At 52.1% G+C, this 15,554-nt stretch overlaps 2 protein-coding genes across 2 annotated transcripts; both read right to left on the bottom strand.

The window, feature by feature from the left end:
- Window positions 1-4,688: 4,688 nt before the first annotated feature.
- Window positions 4,689-11,904, bottom strand: ARPC5 (actin related protein 2/3 complex subunit 5). Its single transcript, XM_068416858.1, has 4 exons — window positions 11,733-11,904; window positions 10,738-10,810; window positions 8,808-8,984; window positions 4,689-8,284 (listed from the first exon to the last, which is right to left on the bottom strand). The coding sequence occupies exons 1-4, from the start codon at window positions 11,873-11,875 to the stop codon at window positions 8,222-8,224; spliced, it is 456 nt and encodes a 151-aa protein (XP_068272959.1). The 5' UTR covers window positions 11,876-11,904; the 3' UTR covers window positions 4,689-8,221.
- Window positions 11,905-14,107: 2,203 nt separating this feature from the next.
- On the bottom strand, window positions 14,108-15,133 carry APOBEC4 (apolipoprotein B mRNA editing enzyme catalytic polypeptide like 4). The gene has a single exon (XM_068416741.1). It carries the CDS (start codon window positions 15,131-15,133, stop codon window positions 14,108-14,110), a length of 1,026 nt encoding a protein of 341 aa, XP_068272842.1.
- Between the last annotated feature and the right edge of the window lie 421 nt (window positions 15,134-15,554).

The following is a 15,554-nucleotide window of genomic DNA, read 5'->3' as shown; positions in this document are numbered from 1 at the left end:
GGTGGCGGTGGGAGCGGGACGCGGGGTCCCCGGCCGCGTCGTGGGTCTCACCCCTCTCCTCGTCCTTGTTTGTGGTGCTCCTCAGCCTCTCTCCAGCTCCCTTCTGCCCCTACTTCTGCCTTCTCCGCTGCCCGTGTCGCAAACCTGGCAGGAAGTGGCCTCACACGCGGCAGTGAAACACGGCCCCGGGATGGGGAAGTGGGGCCGAGGCTGCTCCGCCGCAGAGGGTTTCCCCGCTGAGCTGCCACGGGTTGTGCACCAGGTCCTTGCCGGCAGCCGCTCCTCACCTCTCCGGGTGTTGCTTCTCTGGGGTTTTCATGACAAGCTGTGGATTGTGTCAGCTGGGTGGTCGATCAGGTCAAATTTAGGGTTGCAAAGGCACGGGGCGAGCACTGCAGCTGAGCCCCCTCCGAAGCGTGGTCCTCGATGGAGGTAGCTGCTACGTGGTTCCTGTAGGTATCTCCTGCAGCTGGGCTGGAGCTTTGCCTGCCCGCCCACCCAAGCGGGACGGCGAAGTACAACCCAAGGCACAGCCTGGGAAACGTTTTGCCCTGCCCGTCCCACACCGCGTTGCCCCAGTGAGGAGCTCTGCTGCTGGGGGTGCACGGAGCTGCCCAAGGATGGGGCTTCGGGGGGGCAGCACCGAGCACGGCCGTGCTGCACTGAGCCCCGGCAGCGCTGGGAACTCACGCTCAGCCCAACGGTGCTTCTGCCACGGTGTTTTATGGCCAACGGGGCGTAACCTGGCTGTGGAGCGGTGCTGGGAGGGCAGGGGATGCTGAGGACGTGGCGGCAGTGAAGGCAGTGATGGCAGGGGGGGCCTGACCTGCTGACTCAGGTTTGGAGCTGAGTGCTCCACACGTGGTGTCTAAGTAGTTTTGGAAGGACAAGAGGACACAGCCTCAAGCTTCGCCAGGGGAGGTTCAGGTTGGACATTAGGAAGCATTTCTTCTCAGAAAGGGTCATTAGCCATTGGAAGGGGCTGCCCAGGGAGGTGGTGGAGTCACCATCTCTGGAGGGGTTTAAGAAAAGCCTGGACATGGCACTTAGTGCCCTGGTCTAGTTGCCATGGTGGTGTCAGGGCAATGGTTGGACTTGATGATCCCAGAGGGCTCTTCCAACCTGATTGATTCTGTGATTCTGTGACTTTGCCTCTCCCACATCTACCACCGACACGATGCGTGTTTTGTAAGAGCTTAAAATCCATCAGCAAGACGTGGCCCTTGTGCCAAACCTCCCCCAGCAAATGGCATAATGCCGACAGCAGGAGGGAGGCTGCAGAGGAGACCTTGGTTGGGCTTCTGCTCAGGAAGGAACCTGAGCTGCTGAACAACAAGGACTTGGGTTTTAATCAAAAGTAGGACCGAGCACGTCCCTGAACCTGGGGCTCTCTTTGGTACTCCGGTTGTAAGCGTGCCCTCGGCATCCCTCTGCGGCCAGCCAGCTCCCGTGGGCTTCCTACGGGAGCACGGAGGAGACTCTCTGATCTCCACAAAAGCAGAGGGAAATGCAACCAGCCCAAGTGATGCTGAAGGAGAGGGGTGCGAATAACAACACGGTGAGCGTGAAAACACCCCTCTGAGGCGCCTTTTCTCATTCCTGTGAGGAACAGGAGATCCCATCTCGCAGGAGATGGTTCACCTTATTGTAGGGATAATTTTCTGCTCGTTTAATTATCTGAGTTGGCACATTGTTGAGTCAGGTTGATCCCAAAACAGGGATAAAGGGAGCTGGAGGAGGATGCAAGATCACCTGTGGCAAGTGTTGGTTTCTTTTTCCTTGTGTTTCACGGGTGGGATCTGAGACACAAGCACAGCCACTGCTCAGAGCAGCTACCCTTCTGCTTGGTTACTTCTCATGTAACATTCAAGCGATTTCAGAGCTGTGATAAGCATGCTCCTTCTAGTCAGAGTGTGTCTCTTCTTCCCCTTTCTCTCCCCAAGTTGATTTAGCAGGAAAACTTGTCTCTTCTATGGTAACATCCAAGAGGAAGTGAGTAACGGAGATGGTGACACCTCCCGTGGGAGATTCTTGGAAGCCGGCACAAACGCAGATCACCAAGAGATGGGTAAGAACTACAGAGAAATGCCCCAAATCCAGCTAGGGTCAGCAGTGGTTTTGAGTTTGTATAGCAACCATGTGCACAAGTTTATCATCATTTCTGGAGAGGAGACCCAAAAAAAGACTGATCTGGGCACTGGAAAACATGACGTGTGAGGGCAGTCGGAGGGGATTGACCTTGTTTGGGAGGAGGTCTGTAAGGCAGGAGGAGCGGAGGAGGCTGAGCATGTCTAGCTCCTTCCCTGGAAGGCAGCTCTGAGCGCTCTCTCCACACAGGACCTGATTTTTTTGGCTTTATCCCTAAACGGTGGCAGGGAGCGAGGCAGGAGCCTGCGGGAACTCTTTAGCCAAGGGATGGCTGGCTCGGAGCCCAGGGCTTGCAGCTCTGGGCAGCGGGAGAACAACGGTTTGTTGTTACAAAAGCAGGATGTGAGCGATAAGGTGCTGTTGCCTCAGGCTCCGGCCGAAGCTGAGGGCAGCGGCGGGAGGTTCGCAGGTGAGCCTCAGAAGCGCTGAGCCTCTCGTCCCCCTTCGAGTAGGTCCGATGTGCACGTCTTTTTCATTGAAGGCCTCCTCGTAATAGGAAGGGAAATGTGGTTTGCAAAATGAAGTTGTTGAGGGATTTCTTCTTCCCTACCCACCTTTAATTGTTTAGTTGTGCTCAAAGGCATGCATTGATGCATCAAGCTGTGCCAGGGGAGGTTCAGGTTGGACATTAGGAAGCATTTCTTCTCAGAAAGGGTCATTAGCCATTGGAAGGGGCTGCCCAGGGAGGTGGTGGAGTCACCATCTCTGGAGGGGTTTAAGAAAAGCCTGGACATGGCACTTAGTGCCATGGTCTAGTTGACATGGTGGTGTCAGGGCAATGGTTGGACTCGATGATCCCAGAGGGCTCTTCCAACCTGATTGATTCTGTGATTCTGTGAACCCTGGACACAAATGCCGAAGATGGGTGTGTTTTGTGAACGTTTCTAAATACACCCTAGCCGAGCACGAGGGGAAACTGGAGAACCTCTAAGATTGCTCTGCTTGTTGCCTTCGTTTATCTAATGCCACCTAGAGGCAGCTGACCTGCTTTGACATCAGTTGTTTCAGGAAATATTTTTCAATTATCTGGGATTACAGCTTTTTATTAATTTTTTTTTTCAAATGAGGATTGATTGGTGTCTTCACCACATCTGGACAAATGGGAGGAAACAGAGAAGCCACACACAGTCCCTGGGAGAGCTGTAAGCATGTGGCCAGGAGAATGAGGCTTCTGCATACGGCTGAAATCTGGACGTTTTATGTGGACTTGGCAGCAAGGCCAGGTCTTCCACTTCGCGTGCCCCGTGCCTCCTGTTGTGCCTGTGTTCTGAAAAAGGAGTTAAGCAAGAAAAAGCGTCCTAGGAAGGAAGGTAGGGAGGGCATCAAATGGTTGAGGGTAACCATGCTTGTTGCTGGCTGTGTTGAGGCCCTGAGGACATGGGGCACTGTGCCCCTCGTGGGGTGAGACAGGCTGGGTGACAGGGCTCTGCTGCCCTGCGCAGAAAGGCGCAGCTGCTCCAGCTTTTGCAAAGCGATGACTTGGGTAACGAACCTACATTCCTCTCTGACCTACGAGGAACGGCTGAGGGAGCTGGAGTTGTTTAGCCTGGAGAAGAGGAGGCTCAGAGGTGACCTTAGTGCAGTCTACAACTACCTGAAGGGAGGTTGTAGCGCAGTGGGAGTCGGCCTCTTCTCCCAGGCAACTAGCGATAGGACAAGAGGACACAGCCTCAAGCTTCGCCAGGGGAGGGTCAGGTTGGACATTAGGAAGCATTTCTTCTCAGCAAGGGTCATTAGCCATTGGAAGGGGCTGCCCAGGGAGGTGGTGGAGTCACCACCTCTGGATATGTTTTAAGAACAGACTGGACATGGCACTTAGTGCCATGGTCTAGTTGACATGGTTGTGTCAGGGCAATGGTTGGACTTGATGATCCCAGAGGTCTCTTCCAACCTCATTGATTCTGTGATTCTGTGAACAGGAGATGTCTCTCAGACATCGGAGCGCTCAACCCCAGGTTTCTGTGTGCTCAGGGCCTGCAGAAGTTCAAGCTGAGCACGTGTGCCATCAGTGATGATGTAGGCACACACGGTCATCCCACCCACAAGACAAGCCCAGGACTGTATCTGTGCTTAAATTATTTAAACCAACCATTAAATGTTTAATCTCTTGGAGCTGGGGCAGGCAGAGAGACAAACAGAAGCCCAGTGGTGAAATGAGGAGCGTTGCTCCACACAACCACACACTAGGCCGTTGCCCTTCTCCTTTTGATCTTGAGAAAGCAGCTGACGTTAATGGTTGTGACAATTTCACTCTCTAGCTACAATTTTAGCATAGGCAGAGACATCGCCAGGAGTCCTGGTTTGGAACATTTCTTCTTGTTTAAATACCTCACTGAAATAATCCCAGGTTTTCTAGTCGGATGGAGCTGCGCACGTATCGCCCTTACGTACAGGTACAAATAAACCAGCAAGGCTACCAAGAAAAATAATAGAGGGGAGAAGTTTTAGGGCTTGGTTTTTAACTCTTGCCCATCCTTGAACAGCAGCCTGCTGAAAACAGTCAGCCAAACAGTTACCTTCAAGGCATTTCAGACAGCGAGTAAATATTCCGTGAGGATTTATTCTCTGGTCTTTATTATTATTACAAAAAAAGCAGATATCAAAAAACAGCAAAGATTTCACAAGTTCCCCAACAGTTTTACACAACCGAACTGCAGTAAAATGGTGAATGTAAAACATGTAGTTAGGCCTGGCCCGAAACCTTCACGGGTGATCTGTGGTCTGGGATGCCCTGGGCTTTCCTAATCCTTTTAGAAGTACTCCTCTTTATTTTGGAACCCGATTTCACCCACTAAGATGCTGTGGCACGATGCAACAGGATTGTGGACTTGTCTGGTGTCCTTTAAGACCCTATAGATGCAGAAAACAATGCGGGAGCTTTGCAAGGAGGGCGGGGATGGCAGTGGGAGTGTCTCAGCTTACCCCAGGCAGCCACTCTGCTGTGCTGGATACAATCAGATCACTTCCAAGTCACTGAAATGGCATTTGCTGTGTGAAAGCTGCTTTTTCTTCTTCTCTTCAGGATCTTTGCTCCCCAAAAGAGCAAACCCTACCGGCGACAGCGGCTGAGGTGAGTGCGGGGCGAGGGTGAGATCGGGCTGCACTGGGGGCTTTCCACACCCAGGGCCACCCGAGCAGCGGCCCCGAGTCCCGGCTGGACCCGGAAGCTCCCGGCAGCGAATGAGGCGAGGAGGGGGCGTAGGCGGAGGCACCGCGGGGGATCTGAAGGGCCTCTGGGGAGCAGGGTGACAGGAGCGGGGCGCGGCGGTTCATGCGGCCAAGAAGGGCCCTGCAAACCCCCTGTGGGTCCCCATCCCAGGCAGGTGCTCCAGGCCCCTGCCATCATGGTGTGCACTCGCCTCGGAGCCAAACCCAGCGCTTCTGCAGAGAAGGGCCCTGGGAAGTCTGATGCTTTCACCCAGATGGAGCCAGTAAGGAAAGAGACTCCAGTAGAGGTGGTGCCCCAGCCCTTCCCCCGGTGGAAAGGTGAGTGTCTGCTCAAGGTGTGCACGCGTTGATGGTCTGTTATATGAAGTGGCTGAGTTGAAGGGAACAGAAGGCTGCACGTATTAGAGGAGCTGAGGCAGGGATAGATAGGTGGTATCAGCACCATGCCCCCTTAGAAGACACCACTAAGGAAGAGGCTCCTTGGACCCTGGTGACCCACAAAAGCAAGACTCCGCTTCAGTCTCCACCCTCCATGGGTATGTACTTTTTAGGAAGGACAGGTCAGCAAGGCGAGGAGGAGGAGTTGCCCCTCATGTGAGAGAGCAACTGGAATGTTTCGAGCTGAGCCTAGGGAAGGATGAAGAACAAGTAGAGAGCCTATGGGTAAGAATTAAGGGGCAGGCTAACATATGACGAAGGTCTGGTTGGAGATGCGAAAGCTGGGGGTAGCCTGGGTTGTAGCGACCACAAGATGCTAGAGTTCAGGATTCTGCATGGAGCAAGCAGGGCAATAAGTAGGACCACAACCCTGGCCTTCAGGAGAGCTGACTTTGGCCTCTTCAAGGACCTCCTTGCGGGTATCCCATGGGTTAGGGCTCTAGAGGGCAGGGGGTCCATGAGAGCGGGTCAATATTCAAACATCACTTCCTCCAAGCTCAAGATCGGTGCATCCCTATGAGTAAGAAATCGAGCAAAGGGGGCAGGAGACCTGCATGGACGAGCAAAGAGCTGCTGAGAAAACTGAAATGGAAGAAGGAAGTCTACAGAATGTGGAAAAAGGGACAGGATACTTGGGAGGAATACAGGAAGGTTGTCAGAGAATGCAGGGAGGCGACAAGGAAGGCCAAGGCCTGCTTGGAATTAAATGAGGTGGATCGAGAACTGGCTGAACAACAGAGCTCAGAGGGTTGTGATCAGTGGTGCTCAGTCTAGCTGGAGGCCTGTGGCTAATGGTGTTCCCCAGGGTCAGTACTGGGTCTGGTCCTGTTCAACTTATTCATCAATGACCTGGACAAAGGGGCTGAGGGTACCCTCAGCAAGTTTGCTGATGACACAAAGCTGAGAGGAGTGGCCGATAGCCCGGCAGGCCGTGCCGCCATTCAGAGAGACCTGGACAGGCTGGAGAGCTGGGGGAGAGGAACCTCATGGAGTTCAACAAAGGCAAGTGTAGGGTCCTGCACCTCGGGAGGAATAACCCCATGCACCAGTACAGGCTGGGGGTGACCTGCTGGAAAGCAGCTCTGCGAAAGAGCTGGGAGTTCTGGGGAACAACAAGTTCCCATGAGCCAACAATGTGCCCTTGGGGCCAGGAAGGCCAATGGTGTCGGGGGGTGCGTTAGGAAGAGTGTGGGCAGCAGGTCGAGGGAGGTTCTCCTCCCCCTCTACACTGCCCTGGTGAGGCCACACCTGGAATAACTGTGTGCAGTTCTGGGCCCCCCAGTTCAAGACAGACAAGGAACTACTGGAGGGGGTACGGAGATGGTCAGAGGGCTGGAGCATCTCTGCTATGAGGAGAGGCTGAGGGAGCTGGGGCTGTTCAGCCTGGAGAAAAGCAGACTGAGGGGGGATCTCATCAATGCTCACAAATACCTTAGGGGTGGGTGTCAAGAGGATGGGGCCAGACTCTTCTCAGTGGTGCCCAGTGACAGGACAAGGGGCAACGGGCACAAACTGAAACAGGGGAAGTTCCAGCTGAAAATGAGGAGGAACTTTACTGTGAGGGTGCCAGAGCCCTGGCACAGGCTGCCCAGGGAGGGTGGGGAGTCTCCTTCCCTGGAGATATTCAAACCCGCCTGGACACGACCCTGTGCAACGTGCTCTGGGTGACCCTGCTTGGGGAGGTGGTTGGACTGGGTGATCTCCAGAGGTGCCTTCCAACCCTTAACCAGTCTGTGATTCTGTGAAAATGAAGAGTTCACTGGGCTGGGCTCCAGCATAAATGGACCATTAACCTTTTAAATTCTACCCTCCAAGCTGCATGATGGACAACTTCATCCCGTTGTGCCCTTCCCGCTGCGGACCCAGCGTTTGACCGATCACAAGGAACCAGAACAGGTCGTGAGATGTGAGGTTAAGGAAAATACTCAGCTCCCTGGAATGATAATCGGGGTCAGAAGGGAGCCTTTGCTTTCTGTCCTAGTCACGGCTGTAGGTTCAGAGGTTGACCAAAGGAACCATGGTCCAGTTACCTATATTAATAGCTGCCCCACGTCTCAAATATAGAATTTTTTACATCAAAACACTTGCTTGGCTAGCGAAAAGAATTAAGACATTGCCCTAAGTCCCTCAGCATTTGCTCGGAAAGGCAGGTCCACATCTGCCATAATTCTACACAAACGCAAATCATCCTCAACATGAAGTTGTGTATGTCACCATACGTGTCACTGAAATGTTCTCGAGTACCAAATATTCCTGTTAGAAATAAAATTGCACCTTCATAATTTTCCAGAATTGAACAAAAAAAAAGAGATCACGATACGCATTATCTGTCAGGTATGAAAGAAGCAGCGAGAAGGCAAGCCGAGAGACAGGCGCTGCCCACGGGGCAGCGATGGCATTTGGTTGGTTGGGTTTTGTACCAGCATTTCCCACGCCGTGGATGGCAGACAGCCGCTCGCTGCTGGATTTAAACCGTTTTCCTGGCAGTCAAAACGCGGACGATGGACCCTACGCCTCCAGCAGCCAGGGCCTGAAAAGAGAAACACGGCAGTTAGCACCGGGTCAAGGTGGCTACACGCTGAAATGGCTGCTGGGGAAAAGTAATCAGACTGTATTTCAAATTAGCATCTCCCTGCCCTTCACACTAAGAGTGGAACGCTGGCACTGGGGAAACAGGGAAGGATGATGGCTTTCACTTGCAAGACTGCTATTTAACAAGCTTTTATTTCCCTGCATTAACCCAGTTGCAAATTTTTCTTCCCTCTAGGAAGGAAATTCTACTTCCCTCTGCTTGAATCATTGGATCAAACCATTTTGTTTGCCTCTTCTCAAATTTTAACTGCAGAATCTTTACCCAGGGAATCGGAAGAAGCAGGTACAAGACGTAACTCTGCTGTGAGCTCGCAGGCCAGCTCCCTCCTCACAGCGTGAGATATGGCACTCCAGTTTTACCAGACAGAAAGGCAGCTCTTCCCAGACTCCGTGAGCGTGCCTCGGACCCAAAAACCGACCACCACAGCTAACCCAGGTGACAGCGTGCCCTACAGACGCACCTTCTCGTGCCACTGCAGCAGCACAGCGCTGCTGTTGTCGGAGGGGCTCTCAAAGCCTTTGTAGATGTACTTCATCAGCAGGTCAACACCGTTCTTGTCCAGCGCCTGCACCGCCTTCTCAATATCATTGGCTTTGAAAGAGATGAGGACCTTCAGGACGATACTTTCGGCGCGATCCTGTCAATAAGGAAGGCAGAGATACTTTCATCCTCATATAAGGTGCGTTCAAATATTACTCACTACCATTTTTTTCCTCTTTTAACAATTCTAAAATAAGTTTGAATAGGGTAGTTTGGGAATAGAGCTTGTGATAATAACGTATAACAGAGGTGTCCTCCCACTGATAAACAGGTAAAAGAGTTTGTGTTTGTCCTGCTATAGGTTTCCTGCCTCCCTGCTTGTGTTTGCAGCTCTCCACCTATTCGACGAGATTACAGCTAAATAATAATCTTTTATATCAAAACTCAAGGGCTGGCAAGTTCCAAAGGAATTATAGGAATTAAGGACTCAACTGGCCTCCCTTGCCACCAGAGCCTTTGCAGTGTGTAATGAGAAACTATTATATTCCATGGAAATGCCATGGGCCAGCCTGGAAGAGGTGACTGCTGGAAGCCACCTATTTTCAATACAGCCATCTTCTGTCCCAGGCACGCAGGATGCAAACTGCCAGCATTAATATTTTGCATTAATAACCATTTGCATGTTGATCTGGATGTCACTTCAGGCCCAGGAATGTGCGTGGCATGATTACAGCGGCAGATTAGCCATGTACTCAGCAAAAGGCAGCTCCTCCTGCTCATCCGTCACTACCTGAGAGCGGATGAAGAAAAAGGTCTTGGGTTTGTTGGACTTTTGAATAATTCCATCATACAAGTAAGTCAAGCAGCTTCCTCCTTCAGAAATTATGGATGTTAGTTTTCTTGTTCAATTTAATATCCCATAGCGAGACTTCTCATGTGAAGAACTATAAGTAAAGCCCTAAAAGTTCCAGCAGATCAACTAAAAATGACGCCAAACGTGAAAATTCACTCTGTCCTCTCCAGTTCCACTGCCCTCAAAGTGTGTTCTTAAATATATCAATAGGGATCTAATGGAAACAAGTCGTTAATGTGAGGACAAAGCTGTTCAGTCTTTTATACAGCACTATCTGTGACACCAGCTGGATCTCAAAACCCTGTGAAACCCCTCAGGAAAGGGCTGGGGCTCAGTGAAAAAAGTTTCCCCCGGTGGCCTGGTGAGCAGCACAGAAACGTGCCTGTGGGACTCCCCTCGAGCAGGGAGAACAGACCTCTGCAGACGCTCACCAGCTGGGCACTTCCAGGTCTTATCTGCCTCTTCCTCTCACCACTGAGCCATTAGAGGTTTATTCTGGGGAGATTCAGAAATATATGCATGCAGCAGGCTCCTACGTTCTGTCACAGGGGGAGTGCTTGCGTGTTCTGAGGTTTTTAACAGCTTAATTTTGATTGGATGTGGTAACCATCAGTTCTTCCTTTTTTTTTTTGTAGGTTCACGGTCTGGCTGCGCTAGCAGCGTTTCCTCAGTCAGAGGTGACTGCTGCAGTTGTGGTTCCTTGATCGTTCACACATCTATGTGCTGCTGCCAGGTCTGGATCAGGCACAGGCACCTGGTGATGCCTGGAGTTAGCCAGGACACACAATATACAACCACAGCATGAAGGAGAACACACAAAACCTGATCTAGCACCGAGTTAAAGGTACGTGGACAGATGACAACTGAGCTATGGTATTCTGAATGAGATTAGATCAACAGAGGTCACGGATGTTTCGACATCAGGGAATACCCTAAAAGCAGCTTCCTTGGCTTCCTCAAAGCACACCTCGCAGGGTTGGTGGAGTAGGGGTTATAGAAACAGGAAAGGATTTTTAAGGAGTAACCCAAGAGTGAGTTAGTTAGTTACTATTTTCACCTTCACTGCCTGGTTCTTTGTGTTGATAGGAGGGTTCTTCAGAGCCGCCTGTAGTGCAGCCATCATGTTCCCTGTACCAGAGGGTTAAGGACCAGACACCAAGTACGTGGAAAGCAACACAACCAGCTCCAGGACAGCGACACTTGTAGCTGGTTTGTGCACGACTGAAAATACTTAAGGTTCAGTGGATGCAATGCTTCCCTCAACAGATACACTCTAATCTGTGCTAACGTAGCAATTATTAGGTCATTTGAGGAAGAAGCAGCCCCAACACGAAGCTGTACAGTTCCACTATTGGAGAATAATTTTTAGGCCTTTTGTTGAATGAGGATCCAAGTAAAAGAAATTATTCTCCATCACTTCTGCAATTTGTAGCCCTCAAGAACAGGCCTCAGCTTGGCACAGCTGCTGGGGCACAGACCCGGCAGTGGCTGGGGCAGCGGGGCGGGGAAGAGCTACTCCGAGCCCCCCAGCTGGGGAAGCCGGCAGTGGGAGCAGGCACACGGAGCTCTCCTTTCCCCCCACAGGAAACCCTCTTCCTCCACCCGTCTTCCCAAACCCTCAGGACACCTCCCAGGCACAACAGGGACGGGACACCGCGAGGGGGGAGGAAGCGGGGCCCGTCTTCCCCCTGACAGCCCCGGGCCTCCTTCCCCTCTTGTCAGCCCCGGGCCTCCTTACCCCCCCGTCAGCCCCGGGCCTCCTTCCCCTCCTGTGTAGCCCTGGGCCTCCTTCCCCCCACCCCGCGTCAGCCCCGGCCTCCTTCCCCCCTGTCAGCCCCGCCTTCCCCCTGTCAGCCCCGGGCCTCTTCTTCCCTGCCAGCCCCGGCCGCCCCTCGGCCCCCTTCCCGCTCTCCTCTCCGGCCCTCACCGGGAGCTCCGGGCACGGATGTTCCCATAAAAGGCAGCCCCGGCAGCGGCCGCCGCTCCCCGCCCTCCCCCGCCCCGCCGCCGCTCCTGCCGGGCCTTTTTCCCCGCCCGGTAGCGGAAGGATATTGCCGTAAGCACGAATCCACCTCGCCCTCATCGGGCCCCGCTTGCCCGTCTCCTCCGTCCTCCTCATCCACGAACTTGTTCTCGTCGTACTCGTCCACATCCACCCGGCGGAACCGCGCCGACGACACCGTGTGCTTCGCCATCCTTCCCCCTCGCCGCCGCCGCCGCCGCCCGCCCTCACCGCCGCCGCCGCCCCGCGCATGCGCGCGCCGCTCCCGCCCGCCCGGCCCCACCCAGGCGCGCACGCGTCGGGCGGCGCGCTGCCATTGGTCAGCCGCCGAGGGGCGGGCCGCCTCCCTCACTCCCCAGCACGCGACGTTAAGGGCGGGCGGGCAGAGGGCGGCCGTGAGGGGCCGTGACAGGCGCGCGGCGACAGGTCGCGATAGCGCTCGGGATCGGCTTCCCTTCGTTTTTCAGGCCGGTATAGGCAAGGCAGGAGCCAGCCGCCCGCCTTCTGCGGGCCGCACAACCACGTAAGGTGCGCCCCGTGCCTCACGGACAGGGCTGGACCCTCATCTTGGTGGTAGGGGAGGCGCAAGCTCCAACGTCGCTTTTTTTCTTTTTGAAGAGTTAAAAAATAGCGTTGGCTTTGTGTTTCTTGGTAAGTTAATCACCCCTCTACTACCGCGCAGGCCGCTTCTTGTGGTTGCGTTAGTTCACATTTTATTATAAAGTGTGGAGTTAGTGTGGTTTAAGTTAAGAAAACTTTTCTAAAAGAGCTCCTAGGCCGTGTACAAGTAAGGGATCAGGTGGGTTTCAGCACGTTCCTCCCTCTTGCATCACAAGAGGCTCCCTTCCCAAGTGAAGGGTGGTTAAGGGCACACTGGGAAGCAGCCTCTTTTTTTTTTAACTCAGCTGCATAATAGCTGTGACCACAAAAAGAATTAAAAAAGGAGCAGGAGCACTGACTTCCACAAAATTAGCCAGTGCGTTAATTCGTGTTCATCCGTAACGTTACCTGGGAAGGAACCCCTGTTTGCTGGGGAACAACATGTTCCTCAGTTGCCCCGTTCTTTAAAACCTTTAGTATAATAACAAATGCATTGCATCACAAAGTGAAAACACTGCTCTAAATGACAGGATCTTTTTTTTCCCTTTTCCAGTTATTCTTGGACTGTGTAGATCTGTGTTATCATAGAATCATAGAATGGTTTGGGTTGGCAGGGACCTTAAAGATCATCTAGTTCCAACCCCCCTGCCATGGGCAGGGACACCTTCCACTAGACCAGGTTGCTCCAAGCCCCATCCAACCTGGCCTTGAACACTGCCAGGGAGGGGGCAGCCACAGCTGCTCTGGGCAACCTGGGCCAGGGTCTCACCACCCTCACAGCAAAGAATTTCTTCCTCATACCTCATCTAAATCTTCCCTCTTTCAGTTTAAAACCATTCCCCCTCGTTCTATCATTCCATGGCCTTGTCAAAAGTCCCTCTCCCACTTTCCTGTAGCCCCTTCAGGTGCTGGAAGGTGCTAGAAGGTCTCCCTGGAGCCTTCTCTTCTCCAGGCTGAACAGCCCCAGCTCTCTCTATAGCAGAGGTGCTCCAGCCCTCTGAGCATCTCCGTGGCCTCCTCTGGACTCGCTCCAACAGCTCCGTGTCCTTCTTCTGTTGGTGCCCCCAGAGCTGGACGCAGCACTGCAGGGGGGGTCTCCCGAGAGCGGAGCAGAGGGGCAGAATCCCCTCCCTCGCCCTGCTGGCCACGCTGCTGGGGATGCAGCCCAGGACACGGTTGGCTTTCTGGGCTGCCAGTGCACATTGCCAGCTCATGGTGAGCTTCTTGTTAACCATCACCCCCAAGTCCTTCTCCTCAGTTTTCTGTATTATCCTATTAGATATTTCTCACAAATAATAAAATGACACATCTTTGTGAGGTTTCTGTTAACGGAAAGCAACAGCCCTAGGGAAAAAAGAATACATATATATGTGTGTCTAAAACTCCCTATTACTAAGGAAACAGCTGGTGCAAAACCCTTATTCATATACCAGCCTTACCTGCAGAACCACCTTCTTGATAGAGGAGGAATTTAGGCTGTATGTCGTGTGTTCCACCAAAGTTGCCTCAGATGGGAAAGTACAATCCAGCTGTGGTTGCAGTTGTAGCTCATGGGCCGTTCACATTTTTCTGGTAGAAATTGGCTTAAGGGCAACAAATAAATTAACCTCAGGAGGTAATCAGAAGATGCTGAGGTTTTGGTTTTACTGCTAGGCTTGAAAGGTATAGGACTAAAATAAAAGCATGTTATCTGCATAATCAGTTATTTGAGATCTGCAGTTATTCTGTGGGCTAACTTTTGTAGGAGGTGACTTTACTGGTGGTTTTTTTTTGCCATCTGTGGTATCAGCTTTATGGCCTGAAAGCAGTTTGGTTTGTATCATCTTCAGAGTAGGTGTTTGCCGCTTGGAAGCACTTCAGAATTATGAGTTTCATTGAATTCTTCCTCTGGCATTTTTAAATGCCTTACGATATTTTTAGGTCTGGGGTATAGATGTTCCCTCTGAAAGGGCAGAAACATGCCTGGCAAAAGCACCAAGTGGCTTTGAGACATGGGAGGTAGCAGACTGCCTTTCATCACCTGGAAAGGCTGTTGGGAGGCTGGGCTAGGAGAAGAAAAGGTCTTTATGTTCTGCTGCACAGCAGGGTTTCCCTGCACTGCTTGTGGAAAGGCTTTCCTAAAGCACGCTTCCATTCCCGTTAAGTTGTTAATTTGCTGTGGATTTTGTCGATCTGCTGCGGTTCTTGATGGTGGAGTTGGGTGATAAAGAGTTGGCCCTGGGATGCTGTACACGAAAGTGCAGAGGAGGTAGCGCCATGTGCCCCCAGGCAGTCTCTGCAGAGTGACCCGAGGCCACAGGCTGGAGAGGCTCCGCAGAGCTCGGCGGTTCCATGCGGCGGTGGGGACACCGTCCTCCGTGTGATAAAGCTGAGAGAAATAGAAGCAGAGCGTGATTTTTGGATACCTCAGCAAGAAACTGTAGATTTTACTTACGCAGCAGTGGTAAGCCTCGTTACAAGGCGAGTAATTTGAATAGAGGATGATGCGTCTGATGTTTTCGTAGGCATCTGTAACTGCATCCAGATAACCGCCCGCCTCAAAGAGCAGAGATTCTGGGTGGTTATCTCGGTAAGTACAGTTGGTAGCGTGGCCTTTTTGGACTGCTCTGCCTGAGAAACTCCTCAGTTCGTAGAAGAGAAGGTGTTTGTTTTGGAGAGTTGCTGTTGATCCATATGGGAAGCCAAAGGCCCTGTGAAATTCTGTGTAAGAGACTCTCGCTTCTTCACCGGTCCGTATGTGGTAGGGACACTTAGCACAGATGTGGTTCTGTCTCTGCCAGCAATAGGGCTTCACCACAGTCCCCTGGTTTGTCAGATATTCTTGGAAAATTGTTTTCTCTCCTGGATTCATCCTCTGTCAAAAAACCTCCCTGGTTATGTGCTATATAGCTGACAGTCCTGAATGAAAAAAGGGAAGGAATATTTTAATTCAACCCTTCAATTTGTTTTGCGCTTAAACTGCAAAAATAAGAGGGGATAGTCTCTTCAAAAATGTCCTGAAACTTGTAGCAGCGTATAGAAACCTGGTCTATGACACAGAGAACAAAGCTCTCCTGCAGCCTGGGAGCATTTTTAGTTTTCACAAACTGGCCTAAAAACACAAGTCAAAAATATTTCTTTGGCTTCTGCCCTCTTACACTAGACAGGAAAAACTGTATAATAAACACAGCCATGCTTTGCAGGAGTTGATTAGCCGATGAGCTTTATGCAATCTGGCAAAACAAACAAGTAACCACCACCAAAAAAAAAAGGTATGATTACCATCTGAGCAG

Source organism: Nyctibius grandis, chromosome 21, assembly GCF_013368605.1.
Source record: "Nyctibius grandis isolate bNycGra1 chromosome 21, bNycGra1.pri, whole genome shotgun sequence".
Taxonomy (NCBI): Eukaryota; Metazoa; Chordata; class Aves; order Nyctibiiformes; family Nyctibiidae; genus Nyctibius; species Nyctibius grandis.
This window is presented reverse-complemented; position numbering and strand designations above follow the sequence as displayed.

Excerpts from the sequence above, each read along its gene's own strand:
- APOBEC4 (XM_068416741.1), bottom strand. The coding sequence starts at position 15,133 with ATGAATCCAGGAGAGAAAACAATTTTCCAAGAATATCTGACAAACCAG.
- ARPC5 (XM_068416858.1), bottom strand. The coding sequence starts at position 11,875 with ATGGCGAAGCACACGGTGTCGTCGGCGCGGTTCCGCCGGGTGGATGTG. Across the intron at positions 8,985-10,737 it reads CAAAGAACCAGGCAGTGAAG|GATCGCGCCGAAAGTATCGT; the intron begins GTGAAAATAGTA and ends CCTTATTGACAG. Across the intron at positions 8,285-8,807 it reads TGCTGCAGTGGCACGAGAAG|GCCCTGGCTGCTGGAGGCGT; the intron begins GTGCGTCTGTAG and ends TTCTCTTTTCAG.